Raw genomic sequence first — 18,902 nt, forward strand, 5'->3', positions numbered from 1 at the left:
ATTTAATAAAAATTATAGAAATGGAAAATTGTGAAAATAATGATCTAAATTTACTAATTAAATAATAATAAATATTATAAATCATTTTATAATTTACTATTCATAAATATTTTAATTACTGGTGTAAATTATATGGATCGCAATATGGTTTTTCTTAAATTAAAATAAAGTTTATGCAAAAGTTTATGATTAATATAGATTCTAAAAATATATTAATAAATAACATCGAATGAGTTCATTCAATGCTCTAAAATTGATATAGGAGATTTCAGTAAATTTTGATTTAATAATCGAATTAAACATATGAATACATCATTAAATAACAACTTAGAATGCTTTTAAACGTCATTTCTGTAGTGATAAAAGATTTTTATTTATTACTCTTGCGATGTATAAAATAACGGTAAATTTTCCATCGTATCGTTTTTAAGTTATCTACATACATTTTTCATCATTCTTAAGTATGATCAGACACTTTGAATAATAATATGAAACTGCAAAAATGGACAAGTAATGACCGTGCATTGCCGTATTTGGCTCTACGGGAAGTGTCTTGCCTAAACAGAATCAGAGGATCGACACGTTTTTTTGTAGCAGTCAGCAATCCCGTAGCATAGAGTTACGTCAGTCCAATCGACTATGAATCATTATGCACAGAACATATCATATAACTTTTCAAGGCTTTCATTTTATGATCAGGTTGTATTCCCTGATATTAAATGCCGGTTTTATAATTATCGCAATAGAATTCGATTATTCTTCTTCATTAATATGAATATGATCTTGAATACTTTGAACTTATTTAAAAGACTTCTATTTTTAATATTTAATTTATTTATAATTTCAAAAATCTTATAAATATGTTTAATTGAAAGAATATTACAAATAATATTTATTTACAAAAAACATATGTAAATATATATGAACGATATATAATTGAGAATAAAATTTATTTATAGAAACATTAATAATGAATAATAGTATTTGTTTATGCGTGTTTACTAAAAAGTATCAATGATTTCCTATATATTTGAAAAAGCAACAGGCTCTGAATTTAAAATGGTAGATGAATAAATCGACAAGAGTGGGAGTGGAAACTTTGTTTATATTGCCAGCGGTCGCAGATCGGTGATTCTGCGCGAGACAAATTACGCCTTGTGAGAGAGTTGCCGGACCCGTTTTCAGACAGGTAGTTAAATCGACACTATAGGTCAACACGCGATGAATATTCTTTCACTCTCTTGGAAATATAACACGCATGTATCAAAGACTTTTTCTTTTTACGAGGTTGTGCCAAAGTTTCGAAAGGTCCGTTGACCTACAATATATAAATGCATCTAGAGATTTAATGTTAGTACTAATATATATATGTATGTATTATTACTTCGACGAGTATAGCGCCGCCTATAACATATTTTCTATTTACGATTACGAGCACGTATCCATGGTATCTTATTCTTGTCCTGGATCCGGGTTCATCAATGATGCGTAATCTCCAGCTGGATAACAAAACGACATGAATTCTTCATACAACCGCCGTTACGTACTTAGAGAAACCGCAAAGTGTTTGATTTAATTTTCTTGGTTTGCTGCGTGGGTGGCTTGCCTTCTCCGTTCACTCTCCAGTGTCTACTATACCGATCTTATGATGACGTCACATACATAGTAGAAGGGGAATATAAAACCTGTTTGACCGTCTCCCTTTCTTTTTCTGCAATTTTGTAATCGATTCATTTTATATTTTTTTTTTTTTTTTATTATTTTATTCTATTTTTGTCTTCTATTTATGTTCTTATTTTCTTACTGCAGTATTTTGCTGTTTTCTATGCATTGTTACGAAGAACGAGCAAATGTGCAGATCACTTGAAATTAGGGATCCGCGCGTGTATGCGCATGCGCAGAAACGCAATTTTTTGCCTCGAACAGAGACTTGCCAGCAGTCGTCCGTCTGTCGAGAGCGTGTTGAGGATGATGTTGTTCGTCGTGCGTGAGGGTCGACGACGACGACATTTCGTAGCACGGCGAGGCCCGTCAACGATGTGTTGTCTACGTAGCATTGTGAGAAACTTCGTGTTCGCGTAACGCGAGTTTAAAAACGAAACAAAAGTGAAAAAATACGGTATAACATCTCTCAACTCAAAATCCATGCGTTCCATTTAGCCATGGCTTCAGTGAAGGTAGCCGTGAGAGTTCGTCCCTTTAACAAAAGGTGCGTGCTATGCAACTAGTGATAAGCTGTGATAAGTTATCAATGTTTTGCGACGCGAATATTTTTTGTTTATCATAAATTTGTTTTCCGATCGTAGTTTTTGAAATTGATTGAACTATTCAAGGTCTGCTACATGATTTACATGACAATGTTCTGAAAAATATTTTTGATATAATTCGTGAACTTTCGACCTTCGACTATAATTCATTCTATGAGACGATCAATCATATGGTTTCGATCGATCCATAGTGCGACTGATGACTGGATGAGATTCTGCCACCTGCTGTCATTCGTTTTACATTTTATGCTATCGCGAATTTTTTTTATCACTTCGATTATTTTTTTTCTAGTGTTTACGATTCGTGAAATTTTGAAGTGTTCAGTTTCATGACTAGGGATGTGAATTTGTCAAATTTATATTTCAGGGAGCTGGCAATGAATGCAAAGATGATCGTACAAATGGATGGCAAGAAAACACGAATTTTCAATACCAAGGTATTTCAATAATATTTTAAAATTTATTTTTTTACAATGTAAAGAAAAATATTGTTATTATTACTTATTAAGGTTAAATGATTTCTTTGTATAATTTTTGGGTATTATCGCAACAATATTATCCGCAACAAACAATTCCTATTAATTTTTGTACAATTCATCCCTAATGATTGCGAATCATTTTTCCAAAAAGATTTCCAAACTGTAGAATGATTTTTTTTTCGTCTCGAATTACCGTTGACCGTCACGCCGTTAAAACGCTTCGGAGCTCGAATCGTGTCATAATTTCTGGTCGAACGAACCTCGGCTATTGACCTATTAACGTCACAATGACCGCGATGTGAGTATATTATTCATATATATACACAATCTTCTTTACCATTTTAAAAATATTTGTTTTCTAATATTATATCATCGATATCCATTTCTGTCAAGTAAAATCTTTGATCAAAATAGTGAACGAGAACAGCATGTCATCTGATCGGAGAAAGTGCGAAAATTATCGGTGGACCAATCCCGGATAAGTTACTTTCGGTCGCACAACACTAAATACAAAACTAACCAATTATATTGCGATTAATATGTTTCATACATCAGATAAAATTTTATCAATTTTGTTTAAATAATATACAAATTATTAAAGTCAATTATATGTCTTTATTAAAGATTCAGCATAGTTTGTAATATTAATAAAAATTTTTACATTATTCATTTCTTATGTTTCATTTTTCAAGTCTTTGATCACTTTTTGCATTTCTCGAGTGACTTAATATTAAAAATTAACATAATTTAATATTTCAATCTTTATTTTTTCATAATAATCAATTATATATTTTACGATTAAAGAAAATAGTTTTTACATAATTCATAACTATAATTTATCTTTATCTCATATAATAATAAATTAAATGTTTTGTTTTATTAATCTAATAAAACAGATTTATAGAAATCTAACTGAAATGAATATCCGATATGGACATCATGATATATTCTATGCACGCAAAATATCATTAATGTTTATTTCGTAAATAAACACATTTCCAGAAAAATAAATCTTTTTTTATAACAATAACTTTATTTTTTCTTCGATATTGGAACAAAGAAGATTGAATTCTTTGGAATTGATGATCTCGGCAATAAATTTGATGACTCAAACTTTTTCCCAAGGACGAATCTTAAATTTCTTACTTTAAATTAAACGCGTTCACATTTATTCGAATGATAATGATCTTCACCTTAACTCTGCATATACCAATTGCATGATGGGTAAATATAAGAAATCTTACTTTTTAATTATCTATTATTTCTATTCAGCTTTGTGTTGCATAATATATGAAGTGGTTCTTGATAGATATACGATTGGTTATATGGGATGCAACCTAACGAATGCATATGACATAACGGCTTACTGTTTGCCAGCCATTTGTGAATAATGTCAATGACAATAGTCATCTTATCGGCTTTTGACCTATCTCATCTTTTTCATGATTCTTTTTTTAATAATTAATCAATAATAATTTATATGATTATATTATATGATATTAAATTATTTAATTATAAAAGAAATTTATTTGATGATGTACATTCAATTGATAAAATAATTTTAAAATAAAATATAATAATTTTCTTATTTCATTGTTTTTATTATATTTTTTATTATATTTGTTTTTATTATATATATATATATATATATATAATTTTTTTATATAGTTAAAAAAATTATATTTATGTATTATTATTTCCAGACACCGGGTAGTTGCAGAGAAATCGACAGGGAGAAATATAAAGATTTCACATTCGATCATTCCTATTGGTCCTTTGATACGAACGACGATAACTATGCATCCCAGGAAGAGGTGTATATTATTTTATTTTTATGAATTTCTCATGAATCTATCAATTAACAATAAAATAAAAAGAAATAGATTGAATCATACATTGATAAATCAAGAAATAGAACATTGTTACGATTAATTGATTTACAAAATCGTATTTGGCAATGCTTTGATGATGAGCTACAATTAGAATTAAAATAGAAGACGGCATGTGTATACCGATATAGTACTCATTGTCGTAAGAACAAATTTTAATTAAAAATTTTTGAAAACTTTAATATGGTATGTACACATATATAATCATAATTTTTTAATTATCAAATAAGATAAATTTTAATTATCATTGTATTTGTAAGTAATTATATAATATGTAAAATATAAAATATCTGTCTTTATTAATTAATTATGTATAATCAATTGATCAATCATTTTTATTTATTTAATTTATAATTCATTAAAATTTTTGTAAATAAATCAGCATCATAATTGCATCAATCAAGAAATGTAATTATGTATATGTTTTAAACGTGTTTGATACTAAAGTTAACATGATAAGAAATATCTTTTTTTATATACAATGAACGATGATGGCTACTAATTTTGCCATGTTAAAATAAAATGCTGATCCTTTTTTTTATTTTAGGTTTTCTATGATCTTGGTACGGACGTAATAGAAAGTGCCTTCGAAGGTTATAATGCCTGCGTCTTTGCTTACGGCCAAACAGGGTCTGGGAAGACCTTTACTATGATGGGCACACCGGTAATATTCTTATTTTGTTTGTTATAACGATAATTTTATTCTTATTATGTTACAAAAAATCCTGTTAAAAATTTTTTTTAATTGCTATTTATAAAAGTTTATTACAATAAAATAAATTTTATTTCTATATTTTCAAAATTATTCTTAAATTTAAATTCCCTCATTATTTTAAATATTTTGAATATATTTTTCCATAAATTTTATCTATAAAAGAAAAATCCTACGGATTCAATTAACATGTTAACATATTAATACGCTCTAATGCTTCTAAATCGCAATTCACTTTTCATCAGTACAGAAATTATTACTTTATTGCAAAACGTTTGCCTAAACTTTCACCTGATTTCTATAATTTTTCTTTAACTCAAAATATAATCTTATTATATAACAATAATTTATTATAACACAAATAATTCTATTTTTTACTTCTAATAATTTTTTATTATGTTTAAATCTTAGGAAGCTCAAGGATTGATACCGCGGATTTGTAAGACACTATTTGCTAGAATGGCTGCTGGTAAAGAGAGTGGAGCATCGTATAGAACCGAGGTATCTTTCCTGGAAATACACAATGAAAGAGTAAGGGATTTGCTAAGACTGGATCAGTCACAGTCTCATTCTCTCAGAGTGCGGGAACATCCTAAAAGAGGACCTTATGTCCAAGACCTGTCAAGCCACCTCGTATATGATTATTCAGACATTCAGGTAAATGAACCCACTTCCTATTCGTTCCACTACGATACTCCTGAGAGAGATAGTTTTTAAATAAAGAGTTGCTCTCTGTCTGTAGGAATGCATGGTGAGAGGTAATACGCACAGAACTACAGCAAGCACAAACATGAACGACGTGAGCAGTAGGAGTCACGCGATTTTCACAATTACATTCGTGCAAGCTGGACTATCCGAGGGTAACATGCCATCGGAAACTGTTTCCAAGGTGCATCTTGTCGACTTGGCTGGAAGGTAGTTGAAAGGAATACTTTGAGAATATTTTTTATTTTAAATCGTCAAAGAAACACGTAAAAGAATATTGCATTATTTAATATATATATCTCTCTCTCTCTTTCTCTCTCTCATTTTTATTATTAAAATTTAGTAAATAAATAAGGATTAAAAAAAGTAATGTAATATCAAAAATATTAAGATGAAAGTAGATGAATTAGATGGATAGTTAAATGGATAGATTAAGATAGCCTTTTTTGAATGTATTATATGACCATCCAAGAAAATATTGATATATAGATGCAGAATCTTTTGTTCACATTTGTGAGAAAATTAAAAAATATAATGTAAATAATACAAATATAATTTTATATTTGTTTGTTTAGCGAACGTGCAAATGCTACAGGTGCGACAGGCCAACGACTAAAAGAAGGTGCGCATATCAATAAGTCACTGGTAACTTTAGGTTCTGTGATATCGGCGCTTGCGGAACTCAGTTCTACAGGCGATGCGTCTTCTTCCTCTAAGCGTAATGTCTTCATACCTTATCGAGATAGTGTGTTGACATGGTTGCTAAAGGATTCGCTTGGTGGTAACTCTAAAACAATTATGATAGCTGCTATTAGTCCAGCCGATTGTAATTATGGCGAGACTCTCAGTACGCTCAGATACGCTAATCGAGCGAAAAATATTATTAATAAACCAACTATAAATGAAGATCCAAATGTAAAATTGATCAGGGAACTCAGGGAAGAAATACAAAAATTGAAATCCCTTATTGGTAAAGATATGGTAAGTGTTAAAACTCATATACTTTCTTTTGTAGTAATTAAAGAATTTTATATAAAAATAAAATTTTGTCTGTTTATTACAGAGTGTTGAAAGACCACCACAAGTATTGTTAGCTCAAATTCATGAAAAACAAGAACAGGAGAAAGTATTGACAGAAGAATGGACGGAAAAGTGGCGAGAAACGCAACAAATTCTTCAAGAACAAAAAGCATTAGGTCTTCGAAAAAGCGGCGTTGGTGTAGTCTTAGATTCAGAGATGCCACATTTAGTAGGAATTGACGATGATCTCCTCAGTACTGGTGTTACACTTTATCATCTTAAAGAGGGCAAGACATTAGTAGGAACAGAAGAAGCACCAACCACGCAGGTAATCATTCAATACTCGTTTCTAAAAATTAAAATTCTTTGAACATGAACATCATTAACAATTAGAACTATGTATGAATTATAACATAATGTATTATTAATAAATAGGATATTGTATTGACTGGTGTGGACGTCGAACCAGAACACTGCGTGGTAGAGTTAGATAGTGGCGTGGCGACCCTTCATCCCCTTTCTCTCCATTGCTGGATTAACACCGCTCAAGTAGATAAACCAACACGACTATCACAAGGTTGTATTATTCTTCTTGGGAGGAACAATATGTTTCGATATAACGATCCAGCTGAAGCGGCGAAACTAAGAAAGGAAGGTGGAACGGGTAATGGTAACTTACAATCCACAGTCGTCAATCTTTCAAGATTGTCCCTCTTGAGTTGGAGTGTCTCGGATTTGCATGCTTCATCCTCTAGCGATAACCTTTTAAATTCGAGCGAAGATCTGCGAGCGCTCGAAGAACTGGAACAGCAAAAAGCTGCTCTTATCAAGGAAAAAGAAGATTTTAAGGTTTGTATTGATTAATTGATTAAAGATATTTCTTATCCTAATAAAACTCGGAATATTTCATATTATTATTAAAATATTAAGTATAACATAATATCATTTTTTTTTATAAAAATTATGTGATTAAAAAAAAAGAAAATATTACAAAAATGTCTTTCCTATTAATCTATATAGAGAGAACAGGAAGAAAGAGAAGAAAGATGGGCCGCAAGAAGAGAAGCATTGGAAGGAGCGCAGCGTGAGTTGGAACGTGAATGGGGTGCCCAATGGAAAGAGTGGGCAGATGCCATAGCAGCTCTCGAATCTCGACAACGCGAGTTGCGCACGCGACGTCACATCCTGGAACAAGAGCGACGGGACGAAATGACGCAAGTAAGTGACTCGGATGCGCCGTCTCCAGATTTGAACGTAATCTCGATCAAGTATCAATTCTACCTCGTCCTTATTGCTCTCGGTGTCCTTATTTGCTTGTCTGGCAACATCATCATCTACTCGCACGTTTGTCCGTTAAACATGTGACCTCAAAAACTGTATCAATCAAATTGATACATAGCAAAAAAACATCATGTTAATTCATATCCATATCTTCACATGAAAATGAACATTGAATACACAAGTATAAATATAAAAACGTGCTATAAAATTATCGTTGATAATGATAATTTTTTTTTTCACTTCAATTTAATATAGATTTAGAAATTTATTTAAAAAAAAGCTTAAGGTGCTTCAAAGCAATGAATGGCGTCTAATATCAGGATTTTCTCCTGACTGTAATATAATGTAATTAATGTACAATTACATTGTTAATAGGACAATATTTGTCCAATATGTAATTGAATCATTTTTATATATATATAAAAGAAATGTCTATCTTTTTTTGTATTATACTTTTTTATTTTCATGCAGGTTCTATTACGGGTTAATATAAAATGCGCCTAATTTCACGCAGATGATAGCTGCCTGTAGAGATTTTAACGCTTATTTTTTTTAATAGCGATAGAAAAGCTTATTGGCGATAAGTTGCCTGAACGATTATGATTAAAGTGCCAGTGTTGACAAGATATTGCCGGACAAATATGGCATTCTGTGGAATGTTATACGTTAAGTACCTTGTAGACGACTGTTAAGTGAACAGAGTAAAAAAAAGAAGAAGAACGTGTTATGTACATATTTGGCCTTGTTTTTTGTAGAAACGTCTATATATATATATATGGGTTTGTTATGCGAGAAAGAAGAAAAAACTGTTGTTATTATATACATATATATATAATATATATATATACGAATATTGTTGATTAATAAATTTTTCTTACAAAAATTGGCCTTCGATCTTCCACGATATAATATTGCACGCACACTTCTGTTATCTGTATTCTATCTCACACATTCTATTAAGCGTTACACGTATATGGTCGAGAGAATTAACGCTCCCGATTAACAAACCCAGTGTATCTTGTTAACAATTTTGTTGGGATACGTCCGCACGTGCACTTTGTCGAGTGCTGATGTTGGATTTAAAAACCTAACTAACAGAATTATTAAGGTAATGTATTATCGCGATTATTTCATTTCATTTCTGTTTTCTTCTTTTTTTACCATTAATTCTTAATTTTATATTTAATTGAATTTGTTAATAATTCTATATATAATATAAACTAATATTATGTAGTCCCTATTATGCATAAAAAGTAGCATGCTTTTATTTTTATTTTTATTTATTGAACATTATTTGTCTCTTACATCTCATAATTAAATATCTATATACATGATGATTTGTAAAATCTTTTGTTTTTCATTGTTATTATTTAGAATTCATCTTTCATCAAAAAAAAAAAATAATAATAATAATAATAAAATAAAATAAAAAAAAAAGAAAAAAAAAGAAAGGAAAACGTCTAAACTATATTGTTTTCAGTTATCTTTTTTGTTAATGCATCGATATCTGTGTGTGTGTGGTACTAGGTAGAAAATTTATGTAGGGAAGTTGCCTCTCTGCGCACAACATTGCAGTCCAAGCATCGTCAGTTTCAAGAATTCATGAGCAATCACGAACGTGCACAAAGATTTCATCAATGGTGGGAGAAGGTAAGAGTCTCTAGACAAAAAGGAAAATTCGGCATAATATGTGGCACGTGTAGTCCGTAGTTTGATGGCACGAACTACTGAAAGAAACAAGGGAAATAGAGAAGAAAGTAATTGCATGCAATATAATTCTGCATCTTGACTTATCTTTTATTTTTTTTTTTTGTTTTATTAATTACCCGTAATTTATTTGTTTCTTCAGTTCTTTTATTTCAATTGTGTGGAAAGTATTGTAATGAAGTAACATAAAAACAAAGATTCGCAGTTTTTCAGTTCAGAAAGAAAAATGTACCATTTCAGACGGATGACGGTGCTGGCAGTGACGGCAGTTTGCCAGAATCTTGGTCAAGCTTGAACGATGATAAATGTGTTGACGCGGTGAGAGAGCTTGTTAATCATCATGTAAGTGAATCTTAAACTATATCTATTTTCAAATCTAATTATAATTTTAATATATGAGTTGATTCCAGAAGTTAAGCATACTTCTTTCTTAAGTAAAATTTTTTCATGAATCTGTAAATTATAATTGCGAATAAAACCAATTGAATTTAATAAAAAGAAATCTTTTTTATAAAAAGATTTAAAAAAAATAATTGCCTATTTTCTAAAATCAATAAAATTTACATCATATTTAAAAATTAAATTCATATCTAAAAATCTATCTTCTAGAAAAAAGAATTAGCTGTTTTGGAAACTGAACTGCAAAATAAGGTAAAGTCCCTTAATGAACATCAATGCAAAGTGGATAAAATGGAAGAGGAGTTAATTGAGATAGCTAAAAAACAAAAATATATGCTTAATTTAGAGGTAAAAATTAATAACAATAGTCATTAATTTTTTTTTTCTTATCATTAAATATTGAATATTTTTATCGTTAGTTAGAGGGAGAAGGAAGTACAGAAAAAAAATTATTGCTCGCGAAACGAAGTCAGGAACAATTGCAAGAGATCTTAAGAAGAAAACAAAGTCTCTCGTTAAATTTAAAGCGTGCATTACCTGCTTTTTCAAATGATTGTTCTTTGAGTGGTGATGAAATTCATCAAAATGGAGATACTCAGATATTCGACAATACGTGCAATAGAAAACTTCAAATAGCTTCTGCTTTGAGTTTACTGCCACAAGATATTCCAAGTTCCATAGATACAGCAGATACTTTTCATACAGCTGCAGCTGATTCTCCTGAACTTCGAATTCCTGAATTCGAAGATTCAGAAATAAAAGAATCACAGGAATCATCAAATGAGAGGCAAAAGGAATTAGAAAAAGTTTCGCCAGAAGTTCACTTGGAGAATAATAGGGCTAAAATATGTGAAGCAGAAAGCAGAAGTTTGGTAAATTTGAATAGAAAATCTTCAATAGATACAATTAAATCAGAACAATGTAACGGCACTGTTAGTGAAAAAACGGAATCAAAATCTCCAACAAATTCTATTACGGAGGAAGATATTCCTGAAGATTCGTTGGACTCGCCAGTGCAACAAAATCCAGCAATGAAACGATTGAACCAAAGAATCGCTCGTCAACGAATGATGGTGATGAGGTGTCTAGAAGCCAATACGCCTTCTAAAGAAGATTTAAACAGACAAATTGCAATCTTACAAGATCTTCAAAAGCAACAAATTGAATTAGAAGTTTCATTATTAGAAGATGAACGAAAGAATCTCAAGCAACAATCTAAGTCACAGTGCAATGATAGATTGTTAGCTAGTGATATAAATGATCGTACACAAAGTGTAGAAACTATAACGTGCGGTGATATTGAGTCCACGACTAATTCGGCTACGTTATTAACCTTGGCTACAACGCGATCTCCAATTCTCAGGAATCACAGGCCTAATACTAATGAGGAGAATTTGTCGGAATCAGTTGCACCTCGAATATCATCAGGAAGAGGATATTCAACAGTATATTTAACAGTAATTGGTTTCGAAGTATTCTTAGAAGTTTGAAATCAATTTTTAGCTTGTTATACATGTATAAATATATTATCTTTTTTTTAGAGTCAAAATCGAGGTGATCGTTTGAGTAGTCCATATTCCTTAACAATCACGAGGTCTCTACCATCTTTGATAGCAAATGATGCCGACTACGACAGTGTTATTAACGTAATCGTTAGTATACCTTCTTATGTAATACGCGGAGCCGGCACATCCAGTCATTACGAATATGAAGTACGTGTTGTGGCTCAGGATGATAGCTGGACGCTTTTACGTAGATACAGAAGATTTCGAGAGTTATATATTTCTATGCGACAGAAATATGGTAGCAAGGTAAGATTTTTTATAACATTCTATTTATTAAATTATATTTCATAAATCAAAAAGAAAAAGATTTGATAGTATATAGTTTAATCAATCCTTTAGAGATTTTACACGCTTTAATTAATTATAAAGGTAGCGGCAATACGCTTTCCACCTCGTCAAGTTTTCCCAAGATATGAAGTTGTGGCACGGCAACGTAGAAAACGATTAGAAGAATATTTACGACGACTGATTCAAGTCTGCTCAGAATTGCCGCACTGTGAATCTCTTTACAAGTACAACGGCAACTTAAGCAACATAGATAAGCAATCACTGCTAGAATTTAGTTCGTTCTTCAGACGTGGAACGTTCGAAAGCAGCAAATATGGAACAAGTTAAACAATTAAGAAAAAAGCACACATGATTCTCTCGGAGAAGAATGAACAAATTCAAGTGGACGCATAGGAAATATTTATAATTTGTTATGTATTTTTTATATCAATGAACTGGAAAAAAGCTAAAGTGGGGAAAATATTAGCAAAATATAATTACCACTTTTTACAGTTATTACTATATATTTACCAAAATATGTCTCCAAAAGTTTATTGTTTATAAGACTGATATATATCATATATTTGATATTTGTTTTATTCTTATCTTTAGAGAATAGAAAAAAATATTTTGCAACTTATATTTAAATAAGGAATTAGCGAATCTTCAAATTATTAGATTCTATTAGAAAGATAATAAGAAAGATATTGCTTATTAAAGTGATATTGCTAAAATTATGTATGATTACTTGTTACGAGTTGCAAATATTTTCCTAATGTTTTTCTCCCGTTAGAATTTTACAATTTTCCAAGTGTACCTTTTTTGTTTCTCTAGCGAATTGTTAATTTCATTGAAATTCGCGTCTATTGCTAATAAATATAAAGTTAGATCAGTATTGTTACAAAATACGCACGATATAGGGATAATTTGTTGTGCGCACAATCACAATGACCATGATCGAGCGTTTATGCTCGTGATAATAATTAGATTTCACAAATGATCGCGTTTATTTTTTTGTCGAAAAGCGTCTTTTACACGTCGTGATTGAAAACTGACTGGATATTAGAAGGAATAAAAGAAAAAAGTAAAATGAACTTCCTCCTAGTATGTAGTTATAAACTTATGAATTATCATAATTTTACGAAGTGCAAATAATATCATATCGCTGTTAAAAATCTTCCGCGTGTGCGTGCGCGCGGTTTCGGGGATTTATATATAATATATATATATATATATTGTATATACATATATACTGCATTTCGCGGCGAAGTTTGTAAAGAAGAAAAAAAAACAGCAATGTTAAAGTTGACTTGGAATCGTTATGTAATGCTTATGGCAATGAAAGAATTGTTAGTAAATGCTAACTTTGATATTATTGATTATTCTCGGCAAAATGTTTCCACTCTATTTATGAAACTGCTTCTTGATAAAAAAAAAAAGATATATGCTTTTCAAATTCGAGAATTCTCTTATTATAGTAAAAAACAAAAAAACAAAAAAACAAAAAAAACAATCGCATTTTTCCATTATACGATCAGATCATTTTGCCTTGAATTTTCTGAGTAACAAGAATGTTATTAACAAAGCTTATACTTAAATCCTTGTTGTTTAGTATTGGATGAAATTTATAGCAATACGTATTGTCATTGAAATGAATAATCAAATTTGTGATTGATAATGAATGACACGTATTTCATGGCTGTGTATAAACGGATTTCAAACCCCGAGGAATTGTCCTGAACGGCTAGTGGTACTAGTAATTCATAGCCGGTCTATACATTTAGCAAATTATTTAGACAAACATTATACCTCATCTTTCATACAATTTCCGAAAAAAAAAAATAATTATAAATCGCTTTTTTTTATACTCGATCTATGTTCTCTAAATGTAAAAACACATAATAAATTGTTATAGCTCGACTAATTTAATTATGTTCGATTAATATTCTTGTAACCTATAATAAATAGTAAAAAACCTAAATATTGATAAAAAATTAAAAATTGTCAAGGATTTTAAATATTGTTCTACATTTAACATGCAATAGATATCAGATAAATACAATTATCATTTATTATCTTTGTTCTTCATCTTACAAATGTAAATTTATTTTGAGCATTTTTTGTGACATACTAGATTTCTATTCCATGTAATTGTTCAATAATGAAACTTATCATTAAAAAATACTGGATCATCCAGTTTTTATAATGCACATTTTCATCTTGATTTGTACCATGTCATATGATGATCCATGATATAAGTTTATAAATGACAAATTACAAACGACGAATTTAAACGAAATATAAAAGCTAGATGATCAATATATGAATAGGCACTATCCTTTTGTAATAAATTATGAATATAATGCTTATTATATGTATATATACCTACAGTTAAATGAACACTTGCTCGCTCGCTAATTTATCTGCAAATGGTGCAACAATTACTCTCGTGGCAAAATAAAATGTTAAACCAAATGTAACAGAGATCGGTAATGCTGGCAATGCTTTCTTAAAAATAGCCAGCAATAATAATGTTAAACAAAGTCCCTGAAAATAATAAATTATAATAATAAAATTTTTATTATTTTAACATAAGATATAAATAATGAAATACGTACAATAAGAATAGCAACGAAACAAGCTAATGTAGTGTTCCAATCGCCATAACTGGAAGCTTTCCCAACTAAAACGCTGTAAAATATAAAATCACCAAGACCTAATTTCACTCCTCGTTCCTCCTCAGTAATTGGGACTTGTTGTCCTTGTGATTCACGTGCAACACGATTATCTTGTCTTGATCTTTCTGTTAAAGACAAGGTATTTTCACGTACTTCTTGTGCTCGTCTTGCTCCTCGATCACCTGATAATAAAATATTACATAAAATCAAATTATTAAAAAATTGAATATAAAAAAACAAAATTTTATTTATTACCATGTGTATCTATCCATTCAGGTGTAAATCCGCCCTCTTCTGCATCTCCAGATGTAGAATTATTTTGATTATTTGCTTGATTATTCATAGTATATGTTGTGTTATCACTAGCAGCAGTATCATTAGTAGTCATTGTTGCTGTTTGTACATAACCAGCATAAGTCATTGTAGCTGTGTACATAATTGTCGAAGAATAAATTAATGCAGGAAAAATAGATTCATTTCGCTCTTGTGCAGTCTCTACAAGTATTCTTAAAGGTCCTTTTGGTGTTAACACAGCAATTAAATCTGAATAAAAAATTATAAAAACTTATATTTTATTTATAACATTATTTTATTTGTTTATACTTTCTTAGAAACAAATCTATTTACCCCAAATACTAATAACACCAAGTACAACCCATGCTGTCCATTCTGGTAAATATTTAATAAAAACAAGCGCCATTAGAGCAGAGATAAAAATAAGATATGCTTGTTGTAATTGTAGAGGACCTTGCCAATGTATACATATCATTCCAACTACTCCAAAATTCCACAAAACTAAACCTAATGTATACAAATCCATTGGAATGTTATATGCTTTTAATACTTGTCTGCAAAAGATATTTTATAAATTTAAAAAATATAAAAAATAATTTACAAAGTTATAATACTTACTCGCAATATAACATAGAAAACATAGATAACAACAATAAGGAACTTATTATCAACCATCCATGGATTACTTTATAAAATTTATATTTATATAGAACAATAAGTATCACAGTCATAAATACAATGACACTCATTAGTATTAAAGAGTTGGCAACTGCTTGCCAAGCCTTTGTACTTGTGTCAGCACTGTCTTCATGAAATGGAGTGTATACTCTGAAAATATTTATGTTTAACAAATATTACTCTATTTCAATAAGAAATTATAATTCTATAGAACATAAAATATTTTAAAGTACTTACAAATACATTCCTTTGGTTGTGTAAAAATTTATAGAACTAATTGTGGCAACTACAACTAACATACAAAGAGATACAGGCACAAATAATTTAATAACATGTGCTGCTCCATATTTTAATTCTTCTTCTTCTTCATCTCTATAATTTCTTGATCTACCCTGGACACTACTACTTAATGTACCTCTTCTACCTGAACTTGCATTATTTGATATACCTGGTGTTTGAATATGGACCTCAGGAATTCCATTTTCAATCTATAATTTATACGTTATTAATATAAAAAATTTTTCGAATTATTTTAAATTATATATATATAAATATTAATATTAATATATTAATATTTGATTATAGAATATTGTAAAGTACCTCTTCGTTACTAATACGCGAACGCCTTTTTCGACCAGTGACCAAGCCCAAATCGTCCGTGCGAGATTCCGCGACGTGACCGTCCATTAGGCTTGTATATTCGTCCGCCGAATCGTAAGTATCACTCTCAGACATTCATCAACGCTTATAGCTATAAACAAATTGACATAAGGATTCTTTGACAGTTTGACGTACGCTTTTTTGTACTTCCGCGCTCTGTTTGGTGAGATCACACAATAGCGTACGATTACATTCGAAAAACCACGATATAAAAATAATTAATTTTTATGCATCGAAGATTATTTATGGAACGTTTTTATAAAAAGCACAACGTAAGATATTTTTGATTATTTAAAAATGAATGCTTTTGTCAATTTGAGACTTTACAAATAAACTGTATACCTGATGGCAGCCATTTTATGAAATGATTACTAATCTACCTCTATCGTTGAGTATGAAGAACTACAAAGAGCGTTGTTTCGAATTTAAATTTACTAATTTCAGTTTCAAATAATTAAAATTAAATTTTTTATATCATTTTTTATTTAAAATTATGCAAATTTATGTAAAGTTTTTTGAAATTGATCATCATAATTTTATTGTGCAATAAAATGTACATTCCATCGCAGAAATGTGTACAATCAGTACGATGTTAGATCTTTGGATAACGAATTTACAGAAGAATCATATATTAAGTCAATTCCGAATATTAGTTTCTACAAAAAAATTACATAACATATAATTTAATTTTTTTCTATTTAATTACTATATTATATATTACTACTAAATTTTATAAATGTTCTTAATGAATTCGAATTCTGTAATATAGATTGTATAGAATTTTATTAAAATTTTCAGAAATTCTATTCATTATTTTAGGAGCCGCAAAATGGCACTACAAAATTGATTAATTATCATAAATTTCAATGATGTTCCCATTAGACTAATGATTTAAAACAATTTCAATTTTGTTTTTATTTTTTAATAAACAAGAAAATATCTACGCAATTCTATATTTGACAAAAAAATTGAATTAGAGAGTAACGTATAATATTCCTTCAAATCATATGAAATAATTACTATATATGTATATAGTATATATTAACTCTGCTTTATATTGATATATAAATAACAAATCAAATTCGTACCTTTTGTACATGTCTCCATTTTAAATCGTCAAAAAACAAAATGACATTTAAGTATAGAGATAAAGATTTGTATGATTTAGATTATTTTGCATGAATAATATTTTTAAATAATTTTAATAATTTTTTTATATATAGATGATTTGATTATGTCAATTTGTAAAAAAAAAATTAACAAATAACAAACTTATAGATAGAACAAATTAATTTTAGTAATATAAATTCTAATTTCAGTTACTTCAACAGAATAAGCTTTATAGTATTAATTATTACAGAAATATTTCTTCAAAACTTCTTTCTTTCTTATAGCTTATAATTGATAAATTTAATTTTAAAAATGTAGCATAATTATCCAGTAAGAAAAATAGTTTAGTGTTGCGCTAATAATGTTAACAGTAATTTGTATATTTATAATATAAATAATAGTGAGTCATTGTTATAATGACACTAATAAAGATAGATAATTAAATACAATGTGTTTAAATACGATTTGTAAAAGCATTCTTACGCAAGATTGTAATAAGTTTTTTTTCTCTTTTCTATATTTATATATATATATAAATCAATTTTTTTTTGTTCAATAACATAGCAATACCATGTTTCGCAGAGGATAATTTCCATTCAATGACTTCAACGTCATTTATGTACTTAACAATTTATGTACAATACATATACACACGGCTTTTCTTCTCGATCTACTTTGTTATAAATTAGTGAAAAAATAATGCTGCTTTGGCCATGGTCTGCATATTGGTAATTATTATTTACCTATAACTTCGTTGCTAAATACCTACATTCGAATGCGGTTTATCGGATAATCCTCAAAATGGTCAAAAAATTTGAAATGTATATTTATTACAATCTCAACATCTGAATATGGTATTCAATATATTCACCACAATATAATATAATCTTTTCTCTAAAATTTCGTTTACTTATCGACAGCGACGACTGGTATTAATACTTTGATTATTATCACTGTGTTCAAGATAAATCTTTTCTGAAGCAAATAAATTTATTGATATTCAATACTCATATTCGTTTTTAAATTACTTTGTTTACTTTCAAAATTCTTTTCGATTTCATTTCATTTTTTTTTTTTTTGTTTTTATATCTTTATAATTTTATTATTCAGAATAATATGTTTTGACACAGTATTTAAAATATTTCTATTTTACAAATATTATAAAGCACCAAATATGTGTACTTAACAACA

General features: G+C 29.2%; 2 protein-coding genes across 8 annotated transcripts; one reads left to right on the top strand and one right to left on the bottom strand.

The window, feature by feature from the left end:
- Positions 1-1,891: 1,891 nt before the first annotated feature.
- On the top strand, positions 1,892-14,215 carry LOC122715346 (kinesin-like protein Klp98A). Its single transcript, XM_043937469.1, has 16 exons — positions 1,892-2,209; positions 2,635-2,704; positions 4,450-4,560; positions 5,183-5,299; positions 5,759-6,004; positions 6,090-6,262; positions 6,628-7,033; positions 7,116-7,400; positions 7,508-7,921; positions 8,093-8,290; positions 9,881-10,003; positions 10,301-10,402; positions 10,670-10,807; positions 10,879-11,916; positions 12,001-12,270; positions 12,394-14,215. Exons 1-16 carry the CDS (start codon positions 2,163-2,165, stop codon positions 12,637-12,639), a joined length of 3,984 nt encoding a protein of 1,327 aa, XP_043793404.1. The 5' UTR covers positions 1,892-2,162; the 3' UTR covers positions 12,640-14,215.
- Positions 6,736-16,951, bottom strand: LOC122715347 (presenilin-1). Of its 7 annotated transcripts, XR_006346815.1 has the most exons (9): positions 16,542-16,951; positions 16,179-16,429; positions 15,882-16,091; positions 15,597-15,817; positions 15,225-15,512; positions 14,910-15,151; positions 14,681-14,838; positions 7,752-7,873; positions 6,736-6,839 (listed from the first exon to the last, which is right to left on the bottom strand). XR_006346815.1 is itself a non-coding variant. In XM_043937474.1 (8 exons), the coding sequence occupies exons 1-7, from the start codon at positions 16,674-16,676 to the stop codon at positions 14,683-14,685; spliced, it is 1,503 nt and encodes a 500-aa protein (XP_043793409.1). In that variant the 5' UTR covers positions 16,677-16,951; the 3' UTR covers positions 7,741-7,873; positions 14,681-14,682. The 7 variants fall into 7 exon arrangements, 6 of the variants coding, with proteins under 6 accessions (XP_043793409.1, XP_043793407.1, XP_043793405.1 ...); XM_043937474.1 differs by lacking the exon at positions 6,736-6,839 and having other exon boundaries at positions 7,741-7,873; XM_043937472.1 differs by lacking the exons at positions 6,736-6,839; positions 7,752-7,873 and adding an exon at positions 8,316-8,446.
- Positions 16,952-18,902: the final 1,951 nt, after the last annotated feature.

This window comes from Apis laboriosa, unplaced genomic scaffold (assembly GCF_014066325.1).
Source record: "Apis laboriosa isolate Shangri-la unplaced genomic scaffold, ASM1406632v1 scaffold34_cov151, whole genome shotgun sequence".
NCBI lineage: Eukaryota > Metazoa > Arthropoda > Insecta > Hymenoptera > Apidae > Apis > Apis laboriosa.

Coding starts and splice junctions, on each gene's coding strand:
- LOC122715346 (XM_043937469.1), top strand. CDS start 2,163: ATGGCTTCAGTGAAGGTAGCCGTGAGAGTTCGTCCCTTTAACAAAAG. Junction 2,705..4,449: donor CACGAATTTTCAATACCAAG/GTATTTCAATAA, acceptor TATTATTTCCAG/ACACCGGGTAGTTGCAGAGA. Junction 4,561..5,182: donor ACTATGCATCCCAGGAAGAG/GTGTATATTATT, acceptor TTTTTATTTTAG/GTTTTCTATGATCTTGGTAC.
- LOC122715347 (XM_043937474.1), bottom strand. CDS start 16,676: ATGTCTGAGAGTGATACTTACGATTCGGCGGACGAATATACAAGCCTA. Junction 15,152..15,224: donor TGAATGGATAGATACACATG/GTAATAAATAAA, acceptor TTTTATTATCAG/GTGATCGAGGAGCAAGACGA. Junction 14,839..14,909: donor GTTTCGTTGCTATTCTTATT/GTACGTATTTCA, acceptor TATTATTTTCAG/GGACTTTGTTTAACATTATT.